Genomic DNA, 20,945 nt, shown 5'->3' with positions numbered 1-20,945 from the left:
CGGTTGATGCCGGGAAGATGGGATGAGGGACTATGGGCGGCGTCCAGAGTCCTTGTGCCCTGGGGAGCCCGCGAGGCCTCGGTTCTGGCGAATGCGACGTAAACACTGCCTGGCGGGCTAAGCTGCTTGGTCCCCACACCCTACAAGGCGCGGTTGCAAGAACCGTCCCGCCTCCTCCGGGGCGCGCAGCAGCAGAACGCTGCACCTCTGAGCCTCCTTGTGCTTAGTTAGCCTCGGGCGCCCTCCCGTGGTGGCAGAGCAGCAAGACCCAACCCATCCAGCCCGCCTCGCTACTGTCATTGGTTGCTAAGCTAAGGTCTAAGCGTCGGATTGGTCGATTCGGGTGAGAGGGCGGGACTCGGAGGTCAACTACGGACTCCAAGTGGTCATCTTGGGACGGAGGGGTGGGCACTTCGTAGGGGAGCCCGGCTGCAAACCGGGCAGCCGAGATGGCGGCGCCGCAACCGTGCGCGGACGGCTCCTGTTGTTCGCACCCCGGTGCGGTGCCCGGGGTACAGCAGACGCTGGAGGAGATGGACTTTGAGAGGGGTGAGAAGGGTGAGGCGGCCGCGTGGCTGGAGGCAGGCAATTCCCAGTCCCAGCCCCCGGAACGTGAACCAAAGGAGGCCGCGAACCGAGTTTGGAGCTTCCGGGCCTGGTGCAGGAAGGCTGGCGGCAGAGCTTGGCTGGAAGCCCTTCGGCCGCATCCATTCGAGGGCGGACTGGTAAACTGAGGCATTGGTTTCCGAACTGGGTCTGGAGACCAACCTAGCTAGGAGACAGTCTGCTCAGGGGACAGAAGAGCCAGGGACAGAATCTGTAGCTGGTTGTGTCCGCCTGGGAGGTCAGGGGGGGGGTTGCTCTCTATTACAGTGATTTCAAAACAGGTGACCGCATCTTTACGTGCGAAACGCAAGGATGTAACTGTTTTGTCCTAAATTATACAGAGATTTTGCTGGCAGCAGTGGTCCCTGTTCTCCGTGCCAGCAACCACTGTGTTATTAACTATGTTATCCCCAGGCACAGATAGCTTGTGCAGCTATAGCAAGGTAGGGTAGATGCTACTGACCCATGTGCAGTCACACCCGACCGTTGCCATACTTCTTAACCTGCACCTTTTATCTCAGCTACTGCCATCTTTGGGCTGGGGATATATATAGTAGGGCTTCTCCCTTCCTCTCACGCCCTCGTCCAACGTGTTCTCCTCCCCGTTGGAAAAATAGCAAATGAGATTATTACATTTACTTTTTTTTTTAATTTAAAGATCATTTATGTGCGTTTGTCAGAATTATGTCTGTGTACAACGTGTGCCTGGTGCCCATGGAGGCCAGAAGAGGGCATCAGATTCCCTGGAGATGCACTTACAGATGGTTGTGAGCTGGGTGCTGGGAACCGCCCCAGGTGCTCTGCAGTTGTGGAGCGCATCTCTCTCTCTCTCTCTCTCTCTCTCTCTCTCCAGCCCCACCCCCACTGCTTTTAGTTCCTCAAACCGAGTTCTCATTTGTGACCTACAAAGCTGTTTCTGTAACCTTTGCAGTGGTGCCCTTTGGGTGTTTAACCTTTGACTGATTAACATCATTTATTTTGCCTGCTAGCCAGCCTTCCTGCAAATTTCAGACTGAGAGCTCTCAGTTCTATGACACCTCTTCAGAGAAACCTTCCTTATGCCTTATCAAGTCCTTACCTAGGGATAGTTATGCCCCGTAAAGATCTAGAGACATTTTTGTGTGCCACAGCTATCCTACTCATTATGTAGACCAGGCTTGGCTTGAACTCAGAGATTCACCTGCCTCTGCTTCCTTAGTGTTGGGATTAAAGATGTGTGCCACCACTATCCAGCCCTACCAACTACTCTTAACTGCCGAGCCATCTCTCTGATCACTGGTTTTAGTATATATATTTATTTAATGTGTGTGAATGTTTTGCCCATGTGTATGTATGCATCATGTATGGGCCTCATCAGAAGAGGGGATTGGATCCCCTGAAATGGGGAGTTACAGATGGTTGTGAGCTAACCTTATGGGTGCTAGGAATCAAACCCAGACCTCTAGAAGAGCAACAAGTGCTGAGCGCACACGCACACACACACAAGGGTGAGGCAGAAAATGTCCACCATTTCTCCCTCTGGATATTCGTGGCCTGAAGTCTGTTCCTCTGCAGAGACTGCTCTACTGATGTTAGCTAAACCCGCCTCCTTGTTCAGCTGTGTAGAATAACCCTGCCTCCTTATTCAGCTGTCTATAATAACCCCGCCTCCTTGCTCAGCTGTGTAGAATAACTCCGCCTCCTTGTTCAGCTGTATATAATAATCCCGCCTTTTTGTTGAACACAGTAACCTGGTTAACTGTTCAACTGTATATAATAAACACGCTGAGCATCTGGGTCGTGCAGTTCTCCACCAGCCCCGGTCCTAGCTTCTGTGTATGCGGTGTCTGGGCTCCCTTGCCAGTAAGGTCAGATTCCTGGAGCCCTGTAAGGACATGGCACCGGTGACATCCAGCATATCTGTCTGTGATTGCTTTAGAGGTGTGCTGGCACACGGTCTTTTCCAAGTTCCTTTACCTCTTCTTTCCCCCATCATTCTATGCTGCATTGTGACTGAATTCTCTCATCGCCTGGGTCAAGCTATTCGTGGTTATCTTATTTCAATAATTTTATTTATTTTTAAATTTAGAGTGTGTGGGGCATGTGGGTATGAGTTCGGAGGTCAGGACACTGCGAGAGTCAGTTCTCTCCTTCCACCATGTAGGTATAGGGGGTCGAACTCGCATAGTCAGGCTTGATGGCAGGTACTTGACCTGCTGAGCCATTTCACCATTCCCTGATCAGTTTCTTGTTTGTTTGTTTAACACAGGATTTCTCTGTGTAGCCCTAGCTGTCCTGGAACCAGTTCTGTAGACCAGGCTGGCCTTGAACTCACAGAGACCCACCTGCCTCTGCCTCCCCTAGTGCTTAAACAAAGAAAAATGCCATCCTGTGGCCCTGCTGAGTGCTTTAATTGGCTTTCTGCAGGAATCTGGTCGGCAGCCCTGAATGGAGACCTGGGCCGAGTGAAATATTTCATCCAGAAGGCCACAGACCCCAGCCAGCCCGACTCTGCCGGCTACACCGCACTGGTGAGCTACGGGACAGGCTTTGACTCTGGGCTGCCTGCTCTCTTCCCCTTTACTTCCAGCAAAGCCCTGTAGTTCTTGTTCTTGGTGTGTGCGTGCGTGCGTGCGTGCGTGTGTGCGTGTGTGTGAATGTGCAAGCCCACAGTGTGTGTGTGTGTGCGCGCGCGCGCGCATGTGCAAGCCTGGTGTGTGGGGTGTGTGTGTGTGTGTATGTATGAATGTGCAAGCCTGTAGAGTGTGTATGTGTGTGCGTGTGCAAGCCTGCGAGCGGGTACGAGCTTGTCACAGGGCATGTGTGGAGGTCAGAGGACAGCTTTGGAGAGCTGTTCCATTCCTTGCACTGAGTTCTGGGGATAGAACTTAGGTCACCAGACTTGGTAGTAAGTACTTTTAGCCAATGAGTCATCTCACTGGCTCTTGGGTGTTTGCTTTTGTAAGGGCTCACTCTGGCCCAGGCTGTCCTTGAAGTCATTTCTGCCCCCCCATCCCCCCAGTACTGAGGTTACAGGCATGCTGCTTCACCTTGCTTTAAAGTTTGTTGTTTTGTCTTTTGATGTTTCTTTTTTTTTTTTAATATTTATTAAGTATACAGTATTCTGTCTGCGTGTATGCCTGCAGGCCAGAAGAGGGCACCAGATCTCATTACAGATGGTTGTGAGCCACCATGTGATTGCTGGGAATTGAACTCAGGACCTTTGGAAGAGCAGGCAGCGCTTTTAACCTCTGAGCCATCTCTCAGCCCCCTGTTTTGTCTTTTGAAATAGGCTCACATAACCCAGTTAGCCTCTGACTTGCTGTGTGTGGGATGACCCTGATCCTCCTGCTGCTTCCTGCTGGGATTACAGACCCTGGCTTGTGCCGCCATGATGCTAAGCACTCTCCCACCTACACTGTATCCCTAGCCACCCTCCCCTTTTTATTTTGGCAGCAGCATGAGCAGCTGGGTATTTTAATTAGTGGGAGAGCACAGTGTCTCTGAGCTGGTTCCAGGTCCGCCCCTTGCTGGACAGCCAGTGCCTTTACCATCCCAGTGCCCCTGTCACCCCGCCAGGACTTTGCTGTCTGACTTCAGTCTCTGCCCCCTGCAGCACTATGCTAGTCGCAATGGGCACTATGCTGTTTGCCAATTTCTGCTGGAAAGTGGAGCAAAGTGTGACGCCCAGACCCACGGGGGTGCCACAGCCTTGCACCGGGCCAGCTACTGTGGGCACACGGAAATTGCACGACTGCTGCTTTCCCATGGGTCCAACCCTCGGCTAGTTGATGATGATGGCATGACCAGCCTGCATAAGGTATGTCCCTGTCTCTGTCGTACTTTCTTTTCCTTAATCTTATTCATGTATTAGTTACTTTTCTCGTTGCTTTCCTGTGACAAAATTCTTTTTTTTTTTTTTTTTTGGTGGGGACAGAGTCTCTCTATGTAGTCCTGACTGTCCTAGACCTTACTATGTAGACCAGGCTGGCCTTGAACTCACAGACATCCACAGGCCTCTACCTTCCAACTGCTTCCACTACACCCATGTCAAGGTAGGGGATACAGTCCATCCTGGCAACTATACAACAGCAGTAGGAGGCTAGGAGCGTGAGGCAGCTGGCCACGTGATGTCTGTATTTGCGTGGCGGAGCATGGCAGGGTGGGCATGATGCAATCAGAGGACAGCTTTCAGAAGTCCTCTCCTTCCACACATGGGACCAAGGGATCAAACTGATACCGACAGGTTGGTGGCAAGTGACTTCCTCTACCTTCTGAGCTATCTTGCACCCACACTGCATCTACAGTCAGGAAACAGAACAAGGGTTCACTCTGGCCCTGGCAGTCCTTGAAGTCATTCCTGTCTCTACCCCCGAGACCTGAGGCGTGCTACCTCACCTCACTTTAAAGTTGTTGTTTTGTCTTTTGAAATAGGCTCCCATAACCCAGAATAGCCTCAAACTTGCTGTGTGTGTGTGTGTGTGTGTGTGTGTGTGTGATGACCCTGATCCTCCTCCCCCACCCCCTACCCCCCACCCCCACCCCGCCTCTTCCTGCTGGGATTACAGCAGGTCCTGAAATGAATGCAGGCGCTCCAGCCATGAGCTGGAACTTGCGCTCATGAGCTTAAAGGTCTCTAGAAATGCCCTCAGTCCTCCTAGGAGATTCTAAGTCCCACCCAGTTGACGACCAAGATTACAGTGCTCACTGCAGAAAACGGAAAAGCATAGCGAAGAGAAGCCACCTGGGGACTCGGTGCTCCTGTCAGCGCCTTAGGAAAGTACTTTTCTAGCCGTTCTCCTGTGTGTGAGTTCGTTCTCTCTCCCCAGTGGCGAATTGCAAAGGCGCTCCCATGTAATCAGCTTTTTAAAACCAGTACTATTTGACCTCTCTACCACCCACTTTCTAGGTCATAGGCAGGATGATCATTTTTGGGACTTAGTACTCTAGACTCTTCCTCCAGGCCTCCACTTTACCAGTCGCTCCCTCGCTTACTTGCTCGATCACTTGCTTGTTTTCTTTCTTTTTTTTTCTTTCTTTCTTTCCTTCCTTCCTTCCTTCCTTCCTTCCTTCCTTCCTTCCTTCCTTCCTTCCTTCCTTCCTTCCTTTTTCTTTCTTTTGTGCTGGGGATTGTACCCACGCATACATCTTAGAGATGTGACTCATGTATATATTTATAGATAGAATCCTTCCTTGCCCCAACTCTGATTTTCCATCAGTACTGTGCTACCTTCCATGGATACCTCCCCCCACCCCCCAAAGGCTTGCTTTTCCCAAGTCCAAGGAGCTATCCCACAAAGCCACCTGGGTTCAGCTCCTGCTGGCCTCAATCCTGTCCTCAGCTCTCAGACTCTGGGTTCAGCTCCTGCTGGCCTCAATCCTGTCCTCAGCTCTCAGACTCTGGGTTCAGCTCCTGCTGGCCTCAGTCCTGTCCTCAGCTCTCAGACTCTGGGTTCAGCTCCTGCTGGCCTCAATCCTGTCCTCAGCTCTCAGACTCTGGGTTCAGCTCCTGCTGGCCTCAGTCCTGTCCTCAGCTCTCAGACTCTGGGTTCAGCTCCTGCTGGCCTCAGTCCTGTCCTCAGCTCTCAGACTCTGTCTTTTCCATCCTCTTGCACTCACTGTCTCTGTGTCACAAGCGACTTTGCAAATGGAAGCCTCTCCACTCCCCGCCCTCCTCTCTTGAACAGGTTCTCCCTTCCTACCTCTCTCCCTCCCTCCCTCTCTCCTCCTCCCACCAGAGTGTTACTATGTGGCATTGGCTAACCTGGAACTATAGCAGATCAGGCTCTTCTCTAACTTAGTGGCAATCAGTCCTCCTGCCCTTGTCTTTTGAAAATTGATCCTAAGCCTGCCCCCAACCCATCCAGCTTTTTCCCCTCTCAGTTGTCATAGGCCGTATTTCTACCTTTCTTTCAGGACTATAGTGTACATAGCAATTCTGTAGAACCTTCCTGGTCCCCGGACATTCTCAGCTGTTTGTGCCCTGCCCTTGGCTTCCAGGCTCCTGGCATGTTGGTTAGTTTTGTTACCTTGACATGAACGAGACTCACTTGGGCAGAGTGGCTGCCAGCTGAGGAAATGCCTGCATAAGATCAAGGTGTGGGGCCGGGCGATGGTGGCGCACGCCTTTAATCCCAGCACTCGGGAGGCAGAGGCAGGCGGATCTCTGTGAGTTCGAGACCAGCCTGGTCTACAGAGCTAGTTCCAGGATAGGCTCCAAAACCACAGAGAAACCCTGTCTCGAAAAACCAAAAAAAAAAAAAAAAAAAAAAAAAGATCAAGGTGTGGGCAAGTCTGTAGTGCATTTTCTTGATGAATGATTGAAGCTGTTGGGCTCACCTCACCAGGGGCAGGCCATCCCTGGGCAGGTTGTCCTGGGTAGTATAAGAAAGCAGGCCAGGGGCTGGAGAGATAACTCAGTAGTTAACACTGGATGCTCTTACAGAGGACCCAGGTTCAATTCCCAGTATCCACAGGGTGGCCCAAACCATCTGTGACTCCAGTTCCAGTGAATCTGACTCTAGCTGGAAGCAAAATACACACACATAAAATAAAAAGTAGCCGGGCGGTGGTGGCGCACGCCTTTAATCCCAGCACTCGGGAGGCAGAGGCAGGCGGATCTCTGTGAGTTTGAGACCAGCCTGGTCTACAAGAGCTAGTTCCAGGACAGGCTCCAAAACCACAGAGAAACCCTGTCTCGAAAAAACAAAAAAAAAAAAAAAAAAAAGTAAAGACATATTTTAAAAAGCCACACATGGAAGTGCATGCATTTAAATCAAGCACTTGGGAGGCAGAAGCAGGTGGGTCTCTGAGTTTGAGGCCAGCCTGCCTCAAACTAAATCAAATATAATCAAATATAATAATGACAAATAATAAATATAACAAACAATATTGAGAACAAAATTTTTGTTAAATATTTTATCTCAAGGAGTCTAAATAACAGAGAGTAACTACAATTATATAATCTTTAATTCCGTCAAAGATCTGAGAAGGGAATAAATATTATTTAACAATCGAGAGATATCTAAAATGTGTAACAATTGACAGAGACAACTGACTACCTGGGCAATCATCCAAAGTCTCGTTTGTAATGTTGAGTCAACCAATTTTGGCTAAGGCCTAACATAATTGGCATACCATTATTAAAGGCAAGGAACTTTCTTAGGATTATCCCATGTGGTTGCTGGGAATTGAACTCAGGACCTCTGGAAGAGCAGCCAGTGGGCTTAACCTCTGAGCCTCTCCAGCCCAAGAGTGTATACTGTTCTTTTTTTTTGTTTTGTTTTTCGAGACAGGGTTTCTCTGTAGCTTTGGAGCCTGTCCTGGAACTAGCTCTTGTAGACTAGGCTGGTCTTGAACTCACAGAGATCCACCTGCCTCTGCCTCCCAAGTGCTGTGATTAAAGGCATACGCCACCACCGCCCGGCTTTTTTTTGGGGGGGGGGTATACTGTTCTTGCTGAGGATTTAAGTTCAGTCCTCAGCTCACAACACCCTGTAACTCCAGCCAGGAAATCTGCTGCCCTCTTTTGACTTTTGCAGGCATCTGCACACATCTACACATACCCCCCTCCACACGCACATAATTTAAAACATGATTTCTTTGTGTACACATATCTGAGTGCACGCACACATCTGCGTGCAGATGCATGTGCCTGTGCCTGTACAGGAACCAGAAGTCAGCACTGGGTGTTCTGCTCTGTCAGCCCCTGCCTTTTCCTCTGAGATAGGCATCTCTTCCTGAACACGGGGCTCAAGTTTTCTCAGCCAGGCTGGTAGCCAACAAGCCCAGAGAGCCTCTTGTCTGCACTCGCTTCAGTGCTGGGGTTATGGGCAACTGTGAGACAGCTGAATAAAGACCAGAATGATTACTGGGCAAAGGATATATATATCAGGCTAAGCTGGAGTGCAGGGGTGAGGTGGGTGGAAAAGCACCCCAGGAGGCCAAGGCAGGAGAATCGTGAGTTTGAGGCTAGCTTGAGCAACACAGTGAGACACTGTCTCAAAAAGCCACAAGAAAAGAAAGGAAGGAAGAAAAGAAAAGAAAAAGAAAGATCAGGCATGATGGTACACCTTTAATTCCAGCGTTCGGGAGGCACAGGCAGGCAGATAGCAGTAAATACATATAGCCTGATATACAAAGTGAACTTCAGATCAGCCAGGGCTACATAGTGAAACTATCTGACATAAACAGGAGCAACCTTGTCTCAAATGGTAAAAAGCGGAGCTGTAGCTCAGTGGTGGATTGCTTGCCCGACATGCACAAAAGCCCAAACATGGCTGCTCAGCAGCTGTAACTCCAGCACTTGAAGGTGGAGGGGGACTGCCAGAAGGTGAAGGCTAGTCCGGTCCACACAGAAAGTTCCAGAGCAGCTGAACTAGAACCATCCCCAGGTGCTTCACAAATCTGTGTATAAGGCATGGCGTTTTGGTGGGAACTTTTGTCTGCTTAGACTTCAGAGGCACCTGTTTCCAGGACACTTTCTTAAGCAGGTCCCTGAAAGGGAAGGAGGGAAGGAAGAAAGTGCAGGGCCCAGCTCTGGAGCATGTTTTGATTCAGGCCTCTCTCTCTCTCTCTCTCTCTCTCTCTCTCTCTCTCTCTCGCTCGCTCGCTCGCTCGCTCGCTTTCTCTCTCTCTCTCTTGCTCTCGCTCTCTCTCCTTCTCGCTCTCTGTTTTGATTCAGGTCTCTCTCTCTCTCTCTCTCTCGCTCTCGCTCTCGCTCGCTTTCTCTCTCTCTCTCTTGCTCTCTCTCCTTCTCGCTCTCTGTTTTGATTCAGCTCTCTCTCTCTCTCTCTCTCTCTCTCTCTCTCTCGCTCTCTCTCTTGCTCTCGCTCTCGCTCTCTCTCGCTCCCCCCCACCCACAGGCGGCAGAGAAGGGTCACGAGGACATCTGCTCCCTCCTGTTACAACACAGCCCAGCCCTGAAGGCTGTCCGGGATCGCAAAGCACGCCTAGCATGTGACCTGCTGCCCTGCAACAGTGGCCTGAGGGACCTGCTGGCCAGCTGAGGCTCCGCCTCCCGTCTCTGGCTGCCCTTGAAGGGTACACAGACAGCTCTCCACACCCTGCCTTGCTCTGCATCAGGCTGCCTGATGGGACCAGGGCCAGACTGCCTGGAAGAGCCCCTGTCTAGCTGGTGTGGGAGCCAGTAGGAAGGCTTGGGAGGGCTGACGGCTGTGAGCCTAGACAGGTGATCATATAAGTTAGTCCTTGTAGAAACAGCTATCCATTTGGATGGAAATAAAGCTTATATCTTGACATCATTCCACAGACAAAGATAAATTTCCAGATAAGAGTCCTAAATATAAAAATGCAAAACTTTAAAATATTAGAAGAAAATAGAGTGTCTAACAGCAGCTGCTTTCTAGCCAAATGAGCTTGGTGCAGCTTTCTCTTTTTACCTGCCTGTTCCTCAGCCTCCCTGTCTGTGAGATGAAAGTGACTAGAACAGGCCTACTCAGGGTTCCTGGAGGTCTGTGCGCTCTGGTGAGTATGCGGGGCACTACAAGCAGCACGGGGGAGTGCTCGCTGCTGGGCCTGGCCTGGCAGTGCGGCCCAACCTATCAGCCGCTCGGGAGGCTGAGGCCAACCTGGGCAGCATAGACCCCGTCTCAGAAGGTAAAAAGAGGGGCTATCGCTCAGTGGTGGAGCGCTCGCCTGACATGCAAAAGCCCTACCGTTCAATCCCTAACACAATGTGGAGAAACGGTGGCCAGTCCCAAAGTCTGGCTGATACTAGCTTTTATTCCAGAATTTCAGTTCTAGAAGTCTGGTTTGTACAGAGTGTAGCTGTGCCAGGTGTGATTGCACACACCTTTAGTCATGGCACCCAAGGCAGGAAGATCCCTTGGAGCTCTAGCCAGCCAGAGCTACAGAAACCATGTCTCCAAAAAAACAGGTAATTATAATTGCTTTTTTGTTTCGTCTGCACAGCTAGCTAGTGAGACTGCACAGCTGTCCCTGACCTTCCTCTTTGACATGGTTTTGTTCTTGCTGTGTAGTCTAGGCTAGCCTTCCTTCAACCTGGAGCCATTCTCTGGCTTGAGTGTTGGGATTATAGTTATGTGTATACCACATATATTGCCGTGCTTCTATTCATTCCCAGGAACTTTGCGTGTCGAGCATTTGCTTTGGTCATATGCACATATAAAGAGAAACGTGTATGAAACATGCTTTATACATGGACACTAAAATTCTCTTTTGCACTGTCACTTGCCTTAAGTTGTTTGGCTTCTGGTCATGGAAACTGGCGCATGCACCATAGACAGCAATTTAGCAAGACCTCTGTAAGTGAGCAGAGCCAATAGTTTCGACTTCTTTGTAGCAACATAGGAAGATTCGTTCTTGATTACAGAGGTGTCTATTTACAGACTCATTTACAAACTGTGCTTTAGGACCCAAGGCCCTGGGTTCCCCGGCACTGACAGAACAAGAGATGCATTAAAATATAGTGTATATTTAAAAAGAGAGCACCTAGCATGGCGGCGAACACGTAATCCCAGGACTCAGCAGCTTAGGCAGAATTATAAGCTTGAGGCTAGCCTGAGCTACAGTGTGAGACTGTGTGTTTGTGAGAGAGACAGAGAGAGACAGAGATGGAGAGAAGGGGAGAGCGCAAGACTGACCTACTGAGAAAAGACAACTGACCTGCTCCCTGGCAGGAAGGGGTCAGGCTCGGCACATCACTTGCATGTAGAGGTGGCAGTGTGGCGAGAGGGCCACGTGGTGCCCACAGTGTGACACTTTGCAGATGGCATGTGCCGTGCAGACACAAGGGAGAGCTGGGAAGATGTGGTTTCCCTGGGCCACTAAAGCAAGAATAATCAAATAGGTCTTTAGTTTTGTTTTTAAAAATAGAGCGTAAGTTTTTATTTTTGTTTTTGTTTTTGTTTTTTACCTAGAGATGTAGTACCAGTTACCTCTGTGTGGTAAAAACTAGCATTTTCCTTTAAAAAAAATTTTTTTTTGGTTTGTATACAGGTATTTGAGCCACTGCGAAACTTTAAACCCAAGGCTGTCTTTCTTCAGCCATCTCAGTGCGAGGCATTTTGTTTGTTTATTTTTTGTCTGTTTGAAACAGGTCTTTCTATGTAATCCTGGCCTCCTGGAACTGACTCTGTAGACCAGGCTGGTCTTGAACACAGAGATCCTCCTGTCTCTGCCCCAAATGGTGGGACTAAGGGTGTGCTCCACCAAACCCACCCAAATACTAGAATAATGCTCAACCGTGCCCAGCTTCATCAGATGTGGGACAGTGGAGGCAGAGCTAGTCCGACTTTCTTGTCGGCCTCCTTTCCCACGGAGTAACTGCTTCCCTCCTCACAAGGGAACACAAAAACCGAAAGACCCGGGCTTCTTTAAGAAGTTGTATTTCAGCCGGGCAGTGGTGGCGCACGCCTTTAATCCCAGCACTCGGGAGGCAGAGGCGGCGGATCTCTGTGAGTTCGAGACCAGCCTGGTCTACAAGAGCTAGTTCCAGGACAGGCTCCAAAACCACAGAGAAACCCTGTCTCGAAAAAACAACAACAAAAAAGTTGCATTTCCTTAAATTCTCTTAAATCCATGAGGCCGACGTGGACAACAGGCGCTCTGGTAACTCTCTGTGGTCTCTGGGCCTCCTTTAACCACATTTTCCCCTTGTGCTTATTTGGGTCTCCCTGTTCATGTTGCTTTCATGCCGGAGTCTTGTTTACTGGGTATCTGATTTCCTTGCAAAGGTCAAGTTGGAATTTGGGGCACAGCAGAGTGAAAAACATTTCTGGCTTCTGAAGAATTAGGAATTTGATTTTTGTTGGCTGAAGACAGTTTGCTTTGTGGCTGGCTGTCATGATCATTGCTACAGCCCGGGACTTGGAGCGGGTCTCCCTTGCCCTGTTGAAGGGCATGCTTCCTGCCCAGAGAGTATCTGGTGTGGACCTAGAAGGCTTCTTCAGCCCTATAAGGACTGATAACAGGCTGGGGCAGGACACCATGTGCTGAGGGACAAATCTGGGAGGGGAGGGCAGCCTTGAAACTAGCCAGAGAAACCTAGTTTCATCATGTAGGTCCAGGAGAATTCCCAAGGCATTAGGTCAGCCTCTTCTGTTGTCCTTCCTGAGGTCCTCTGGATGCCTGCCTTGTGCCCGGGGTCTAAGCTGGTCTTGGCAGTGGCACAGGCAGCCCGATCTCCATTGTGAAGCTGGGTCCCACCAGTGGGCTCTGAACTCAGAAGAGTAAGAAATGTTTCCCCTGGGCCTGGCCCAGGCATCCCAGCCCATGTGGTGGTAAAATGACTCTCTGGTAGATGGGGTGTGTGGCAGGTGCAAGGTAGTGGGTGTCTGAGGAGGTTGCCGACTCAGCTCCAACAGCCCCTTTTCCTGCCCTCAGTGGGCTATGTTCCCAGACTGTATTTTGGTTAGTGTGACAGGGCCCCAGAGTCATCTGACCTGGGCACAAGCTCTGTCCTTCCCCACCCACAAGAGAGAGCGCTCCCATAAAAGGGCTGAGCACTCTGCTCCCTTCGCTGGGCGTGTGGAGAGCAAGGGGGGGACCATGGACTTCATCAGCATTCAGCAGTTGGTAAGGACGCAAGGCCGGTTACTGGTCCTCACCAGTAACTCAACACAAGGTGCAGGTAGCCAGACTTTACGGCCAGAGTAATGAGGTCTGGCTGAGGGCAGACAGCATGGTTCTTTCCTTCCCAGTTCTCATGTTAGCGGGTATAAAGAGAAGGAAGAAAAATGGGAAAGAAGCCGGGCAATAGTAGATGGGAAAATCCTTGTGTTATTTTGTGTTTGTTTGTTTTTGGTGAGTGTGGTACTGGGGGTCCACCTTGGGGCTTCACATATGTGAGGTTAGCACTCGGTCACAGTCTTGCACCCCCAAGTTTGTAGGTGTGCCTTTGGATGGTAGGAAAGAACCGGGAAGTGGTGAGTTACTCTGGAAGCCACGGATATAGCTGTATCATCTGGTTGGAACGTTCTGGAGGGTCTGGCACTTTAGGGGTGGTATTCTTCGTGTTCCATGGGCAGTGAGAGAGAGTGACGCAGTGTCAGTTTGGTGACAGAGCATGGAGGACATGAGGCACGTATACCTCACTGGGGCGCAGTGGCCCCAGCTGGCTCCTGGGAGGTGGACTGCAAAGCCCACTCCAGGAGACAGGAGGAGGCTGTTGAAGCTGCTGAGTTAGAGGAAAGCCTGGGATCTTCCGTTGCTCTCTGCAGCACTCTCACCCAGTCTGCACCTTCCTCCCTGCTCTCCAGCTCCCTGGATGGCTAAGGGGCTGGCTGGGTATCAGCTGTGACCAGCCCTCGGGGATGGTTTGAGCCCATTTTACAGAGGCAGAAACATACTCTAAGACCCAAGGGCTGAAAGCAGGGATTTGGAATTTGGCCAAGGAGCTTCTCTTGTCTAAGCTTGGGTCAGGTGGCAGTATGGAATGCCATAGGAATCGAGGCAGAGAAGCCCAGGGTAGAAGCTAAGGTGTCATCTGTCAGAGCTCCCAGGCATGAACCCAGTATAGACAGACACCAGCCTCCCTTCATTCTGTGATTTGCTGATAGCTGACAGCAAATCCCCTGGCCTTGGCCATTGCCACAGTTGGTAAAAAACTGTAGATGGGGTGTGTGTGTTTGCACCAGCATTGCAGCCCACCAGGAAGAGGCAGGCTAACTCCCAGGTTCAAAACTGACCTTTGTATGTTGGATCTCAGCCATCCTGCTGTGTCCCACAACTGATCCCAAGCATCCCTCCAATGGTCCCGTTCCTTAATCTATTCCACCTGTCCTGCAGGTAAGTGGAGAAAGAGCTGATAGGAAAGTGTTGGAGTTTGGACATAGTGTTCCCGATCCTGGAGGCTGGCCTAGGGACTGGAGGCTGGGACCCCAAGAGGCCGTGGCCCGGGAGAAACTGAAGTTGGAGGAAGAGAAGAAAAAGAAAGTAAGTGCCTTGGAAAGGGGTGGATGACTATGGGCAATGAGGACCTACAGCCTATAGCCACTGTCAGCTAGCCAGAGTGGATTAGTCTTAGCCAGGAGCCTGCCCTGAGACCCTACCCAGTGACTGATGTCTGGCTTGGACATGTCTTCTGCCCTAGCTGGAAAGATTTAACAGCTCCAGACTGACTCTGGACAATATGAAAGACTTGGAAAACTTGCTTCAAAGACGAAGAGAAAAGCGACTGAGACACAAAGTCCCCCCCAGGGAACCTGAGCCTGTGGTTGAGGTGAGTGAGGAAGGCTGGTGTTCCAGAGGCAGAGATGGCCTCCCGTCTTGGGGGCCTGGGAAGAATGATCTAGGGGCTGCAGCTTAGTCAGTGCATGGGGAGCTGCACGGAATGCTTGCGGGCCTTCTGTTCCTTCTATAGGGCAATGCGTTAGTGCCTTAGCTTCTTGCAACAAAACACCTGGCAACTTAAGGGTTATTTTGGCTCAATGCTCCAGAGTATAGTTAACTGTCTCGCTGCTGTGGGGAAAGCATGGTGGCAGGAGCTTGAGGGAGCTGAGAGACAAAGACTATGTGTACCAGTGCTTGCCTGTATGTACATATGTGCACCGTGTACATGCCTGATGGTCAGAGGAGAGCATCATATGCTCTGTACAGATAGATGGTTGTGAAGCAACATGTGGGTGCTAGGAATTGGACCTGAATCTTATGCAAGAGCAACAAGTGCTTTAAACTGCTGAGCCTCCTCTCCAGCCCCAATGCTCACTTCCTTGCTCTCTCCTTTTCCTCAGCCTAGGACCCCAGCCCATCAAAAGGTTCTACCCACATTTAGAGTGGTTTGCAGCAGCGGGCCTAACCTTGATAATCTTTCACTGATATGCCCAATGGCTTGTCTCCTAGATGACTCTAGATCTGGCCAAATTAAGTCTCACAGGTAGCTAGCTGTAACCAAGTGCTGGCCACTGAGGACTTAGCCACACAAACAAGCCATTCCAGTTTGTTCGGAGCTAGATGTGTAGTCTGCAGGGCTATTCTTCAGCATCCACTCACCTGCTCAGCTTCTCAGGGCTGCTGGCACTAGTGCCTCCTGTTCTGTGACACACGACCCGTCTCTACCTTTTGCTCATGTTCTGTGTGCCTGCCTGTAGGACATCAGCCATCCAGGAAAGGGGTCTACCCTACTCCAACATAATTGCAAATGCAATGACCATTATTTTCAAAAAAGTCATATTCTGAGATACTGGGATTAAGACTCAGCATATGAACCAGAGTATGGGAACAATCAGTGCAAAACACCTGTTTCACATTCTTTATCCTCAAAGAATTGGTACGCTGGGCCAGATTGGTAAAGCAGAAGTGACAGGTGCCTGAGGCCAGGGGAGTAACTAGTTCCGCCTTGTTCTGCTCGCCCAGCCGCAGCCCCAGGTCCCACTTGAGCCAGTGGACCTGGACACGTTCCTGAAGGCAGCTGCCGAGAACCAGGAAGCCCTGATTGACAAGTACCTGACAGATGGAGGGGACCCCAATGCCCGTGACAAGGTAGGAGGGTGGGTGATTGCATTTCTGACACCTGGATGTGCCATCTTGTACATTCTAGTCCTCGCCTGGGACACTGGGTAACTCCGACCTGTTCTAGGAACAGAAGAGGTGGGGGTGGGTGGCTCTAAGGAGTAGCTCTGCTCTCTCGGCCTAATTTTGTTTCTCTTCCCAGCTCCACCGCACAGCCTTGCACTGGGCCTGTCTCAAGGGCCACAGACAGCTGGTGAACAAGCTGCTGGCGGCAGGAGCTGCTATAGAGGCACGGGACTTGGTGAGAAACGGGACAGGGAATGTGGAGGCTCTAGTTAGGCTTTGCAGCCCAGCGGGTCAGAACACCTTGGTGCTTTGTGTGCAGCTGGACAGGACGCCTGTATTCTGGGCCTGCCGTGGAGGACACCTGGACATTCTCAAGCTGCTGCTTAACCAGGGAGCTCAGGTCAATGCACAAGACAAGGTGAGGGACCACTGCTGCTTTGGGTGGTAATCTGTTAGGGACAGACATTAACATACAAGGAACAGATGTTCCCCTTGGAAGAAGACACAGCCCTTTTGGGTGGGGTGGAATGGCCAGCCCAGATCCAGCACTGCACCCCACTTCTCCCTAGATCTGGAGCACCCCTCTCCATGTAGCAGTGCGCACGGGCCACACTGACTGCCTGGAGCACCTCATTGAGTGTGGCGCCCACATCAATGCACAGGATAAGGTGGGTGTTTGTGAGCAGCCTGGGGCAGGCCAGAGGCCATCTGTGTCAGCACTGGGCCTATAGCAGTGACCGACTTGTCTCTCCACAGGAAGGGGACACAGCACTCCATGAGGCTGTGCGCTATGGGCACCACAAAGCTACGAAGCTGCTGCTGCTCTATGGAGCCAAGTTGGGCATGAAGAATGTGGTGAGTGCCAGGCAGGCACCTGTGCTGAGGTCAGGGTGAGTACCTGGAGACAGACTGACTCAGTATCCTTGTTCACAGGCCTCCCTGACACCAGTGCAGCTGGCACGAGACTGGCAGCGAGGTATCCGGGAAGCACTGCAGGCCCATGTGGGGCACCCCCGTACCCGGTGCTGATGACTTTGACCTGTGGGTCACTCCTAACTACCATTCCACACCCGCTTTCCCACCACCTCTGAGTGGTTCTCCGCTCCAGTCCTGATTCCTCGCTGGCTTTGCTTTGCCTGAGGCAACAGGTAGAACAGGCCCCCTGGGTTTCAGTGAGGGAGACTGTGTTCCCTGTCACGGCTGGAGCAGAACCAGAAGCAAAAAGTGGGTCCAGACAAGGGCCAAGGCCAGAGCAGGAAGTGAACAGACCGGCACTACCCACAGCTGGATCTAGGCCTCTAGTCTACCAATCCTTAGATCAGGAGACTGGCCTTGGCCTGTTCTGTAGAGATTCTATGTGGCCAGCAGCTGCAGGGTACGAGAGAAGAAACCGGCTACCTAAGTGCCAGGCATTGGTGCAGCTCACAGTCCTTTAGGTGGAGTCTCTCCAGGGACTCCACTCCTATCAGCAGCAACCCTGAGAGCATGTGGAGTAGTTCTAGGCACCTCTCGTCTTCAGACTCTGGGGGTGGTCCTGGCAGGCTGAGGGGCATGACAACAGGATCGCGGCCCCTCAGATGTCAGTACCTACCAGGTTGCCCCAGAAGCTGGAGACTGGTGGACTGGAACTAGTGTGTACTCTGGGAAAGCTCCACCTAAAGGGCAGCTCTGCTTGTCTTATGTGAGGGTAGGGTGCCAGGTGCTGGGGATTGCTTGTGGCCCACTCAACTTTTGGGGCGGCGGCCCGCAGCCCTAGCTTACCTGAGGCTCTGCTGCCCCCTGGTACTGGGGAAAGCACCTGGACTAAGCTCTGTGCCCTGCACACTGAGTCAAGCACCTTGCTGTGGGACAGTCACAGACCCACGCCAACTGGTAGTGTAATGAGGACTTCACACAGGCACACACTCCTTCCCCTTCCAGCTGTTTCCAGTTCACTGGTGCAGACTTGTACTACTGGCAGGGCTGGCCCCTAATATGCCAGAAAGCTGATGCTGGGCCCTCCACTGAGGCCACAGACTGAACAAAGGGCTAAAAGGTGAAGGCTTTGCCTCCGTCACACAGCTCTGAGCTGACGTTCATTTTGGCAGCCTCTCTGCCCGTTAATATGTGAAAGACTAGTGCTCCCTCCTAAAGGCACAAACCTTTCTGTGGGCAGGCCCTGCCCTGTTGTGACACAGTGGGCACCTAGACAACCTGTGCCATGGGCAAGACAGACATTCAAGACTACTCAATATGACGACCCCTCAGAAATGAGGACACTTACATGACACACAAAGCCACCTTTTATACAGGACACTGTTTTCTCATTAAACTGACTATCCACCGCAGCCGAGTGGTCTTATGGGCACCGGGAGGAGGCAGTGTATTGGGCTACATGAAAAATCAAACCAAAGGCCTTGTCATTCTCCACCGCAGAGATCAGTGCATCACTCATGCCAGCGGGCAGCACGACATGGCACCAAATGCAAGGCATGCTCTACACATACCAGGGAGCGGGAGGAGAGGGGCCTGGCACTTGGCTCTCATGTTCTGGACCACAGTTTTTAAAAGTCCTGATGTCTGCTGGGTATGATGGTGCACACCTTTAATCCCAGCACTTAGGAGGCAGACCTATCTCTGAGTCCAAGGCCAATCTGATCAACATATTGAGTTCCAGACCAAACAGGATTACACAGTGAGACCTTTTCTGAAAATCCTAATGTCTAATGTTACTAGGTCAAAAGCCCTGGAAGGAGGATCCAAGTATTAGTTGAGGACATGACTATCTACGAATACTAGCAAATTGTAAGGAAGTCTAGGTGGGTAGTGGGTGATAAATACCTACCTTAATAGTCCAAGACCTCATGACATAATATAAACAAAAATCTATTTCTCCCTAATACCAATGAACATTATGGACACAAAAAACATAGTACAACTGTTTTAAGTTTAAACCTTTTTAAAAAAAAAAAAGTAAACTGCTGAAGCCTACAAATGCAAATGTTTCCATAGACATACTATGTTCATGGATTAGAAGGCACAACATGAAAAGATGTCAGCTCTTCCCATGTTGACAACATACAGGCTCAACACAGTTCCTTCCAAAATCCAAGAAAGATGTAAACAAGATTATCTAAACTTTGTAAGAAAATGTATCCCCTAAGCAATTTTGAGCCATACGTGGCAGCTCCTGCCAGTAATCCCAGCACTTGGAAGGCCTCAGGAGGATCGCTTTGTGCTGCAGCTTAGATTCCACACAGTGTGAAACAAGTGTGAGACTATATACGAAAAACACCCAAATTCTGAAAGACAAAAGAAGGTGACCATGATGTTCCATGGTCATAAATCTAGCACTGGGTAGGCTGAGGCAGGGGGACTGTGAAATCAGTTTGGCCCACAGACTGAGACCCCACCCCCCCACCCCTTGGGGGTGTTGTTAAAATAGGTTTCTTCTTGGAATTCATCCTGTAGACCAGGCTGGCCTTGAACTCCAAGAACCGCCTGCCTCTGAGTGCTAGGATTAAAGGCACACCATCACACCCAGCCTGGGACCCTAAGAGAAAATTAATGGGGGAAAAAGGGAAAAGTCGGTCCAACTTCAGTGATCCTGAGTATAGTGGATATGATATATTCACTCTAATGTGATGTAGTAGACAACTCAGAAACAGTCCCCTCACACACACACAAATACACCCAACAGAGGGAGAGATGCCTTTTCAACAAACGGACATCCTTAGGCTAAACAAGGAATGGGGTGGGGGAGCCAGAGAAAGCAAGTTTATGAATTTGAGGCCAGCCTGAGCCTATAAACAACAAAAACCCTAAACACCAATAACAAAAAATCAGCTGTGGGGGCTGGAGAGGGCTAGGCAGCAAAGAGCACCAGCTCCTCCAAAGGACCGGGGTTCAGTTCTCAGCACCCCTAACTCCAGTTCCAGGGAGGACCCGATGCCTTTTGGCCTCTGCAGGCACTAAGCATGTATGTGATGTACAGACATGCAGGCAAAACGCTCATATTCATAAATTACAAAACAGCTGTGACCAAGCCTTACTTATGGAGATACTAATTTAAAATGGATCACAAACTTACATGTAGAACAGGAATTCAAACTGTTAGGGGAAAAGGTAGACAATTTCTGAGATCTAGAACAGCTGGATATACTGAAAGCACAAAAGAAAGTTTGGTAAAATGAATTTGACAACTAAAAACCTTTGTTCCAGATAAGACCGTGCTGTAAGAACACAATCTCACTGTTAGTATGCTGTTACTGTGAGCATACAACTGAGATGGGCAGCTCAGAGGAGCCTGGGGTTGCTTGGTCCTCTGGGCCATGTACATTCTAAGGAGGGAAAACATGGTGGAGGCCTCTTCACCTCACAGTCATCAGGGAGAGGGAGGAAGAGGCCAAGGCACCAACAGTCCCTTTGAGGGCAGGCCTAGTGACCTCAGGAAGGCTCACTTCAAAGGGATTAAGTCTTTAGTGCACAGGCCTGAGGGGACACTTCAGATCTAGACTACAGCACTACAGGCTTAAAATCTCTGCAAACCAAACATCCAACAAAGGGCTTTAGAATCTGAAGTTCTCAGACAAAAAAGGTGTGTGTGTGGGGGGAGGGGCAAATGAATGGGCAAAGAACACAGACACGACACCAAAGTGGAAACATGAACAGATTCATGTATAGTGCTGGATTCCATCAGGAAAAACAGGCGAGAACCACAGTGGTTCTGGTGGTCACTTACCTTATAGCTGAAGTAAAAACAATGACCATCTATAGGATTTGAGAAACTGGATCCTTCCTATACTTCATGTAGGAATTGAAGGTTGTACACAGCTACAGCCAAAGGCACTCCCCCAGAGTCAACACCAATCTTCACACCAAAC

The 20,945-nt window shown here is 50.5% G+C and overlaps 2 protein-coding genes across 2 annotated transcripts; both read left to right on the top strand.

The window, feature by feature from the left end:
- Nucleotides 1-407: 407 nt before the first annotated feature.
- On the top strand, nt 408-12,911 carry Ankrd39 (ankyrin repeat domain 39). The gene is made up of 4 exons (XM_057751089.1): nt 408-549; nt 3,013-3,116; nt 4,202-4,405; nt 9,450-12,911. The coding sequence occupies exons 1-4, from the start codon at nt 450-452 to the stop codon at nt 9,591-9,593; spliced, it is 552 nt and encodes a 183-aa protein (XP_057607072.1). The 5' UTR covers nt 408-449; the 3' UTR covers nt 9,594-12,911.
- Nucleotides 12,912-13,088: 177 nt separating this feature from the next.
- Nucleotides 13,089-18,410, top strand: Ankrd23 (ankyrin repeat domain 23). Its single transcript, XM_057751088.1, has 9 exons — nt 13,089-13,143; nt 14,356-14,502; nt 14,660-14,788; nt 15,922-16,047; nt 16,220-16,318; nt 16,403-16,501; nt 16,653-16,751; nt 16,840-16,938; nt 17,017-18,410. The coding sequence occupies exons 1-9, from the start codon at nt 13,117-13,119 to the stop codon at nt 17,110-17,112; spliced, it is 921 nt and encodes a 306-aa protein (XP_057607071.1). The 5' UTR covers nt 13,089-13,116; the 3' UTR covers nt 17,113-18,410.
- The last annotated feature ends 2,535 nt before the right edge of the window (nt 18,411-20,945 follow it).

Source organism: Chionomys nivalis, chromosome 19 (genome assembly GCF_950005125.1).
Source record: "Chionomys nivalis chromosome 19, mChiNiv1.1, whole genome shotgun sequence".
In the NCBI taxonomy this organism is placed as follows: Eukaryota; Metazoa; Chordata; class Mammalia; order Rodentia; family Cricetidae; genus Chionomys; species Chionomys nivalis.
Note: the sequence above shows the minus strand (reverse complement) of the source record. Positions and strands in the feature narration are given on the sequence as shown.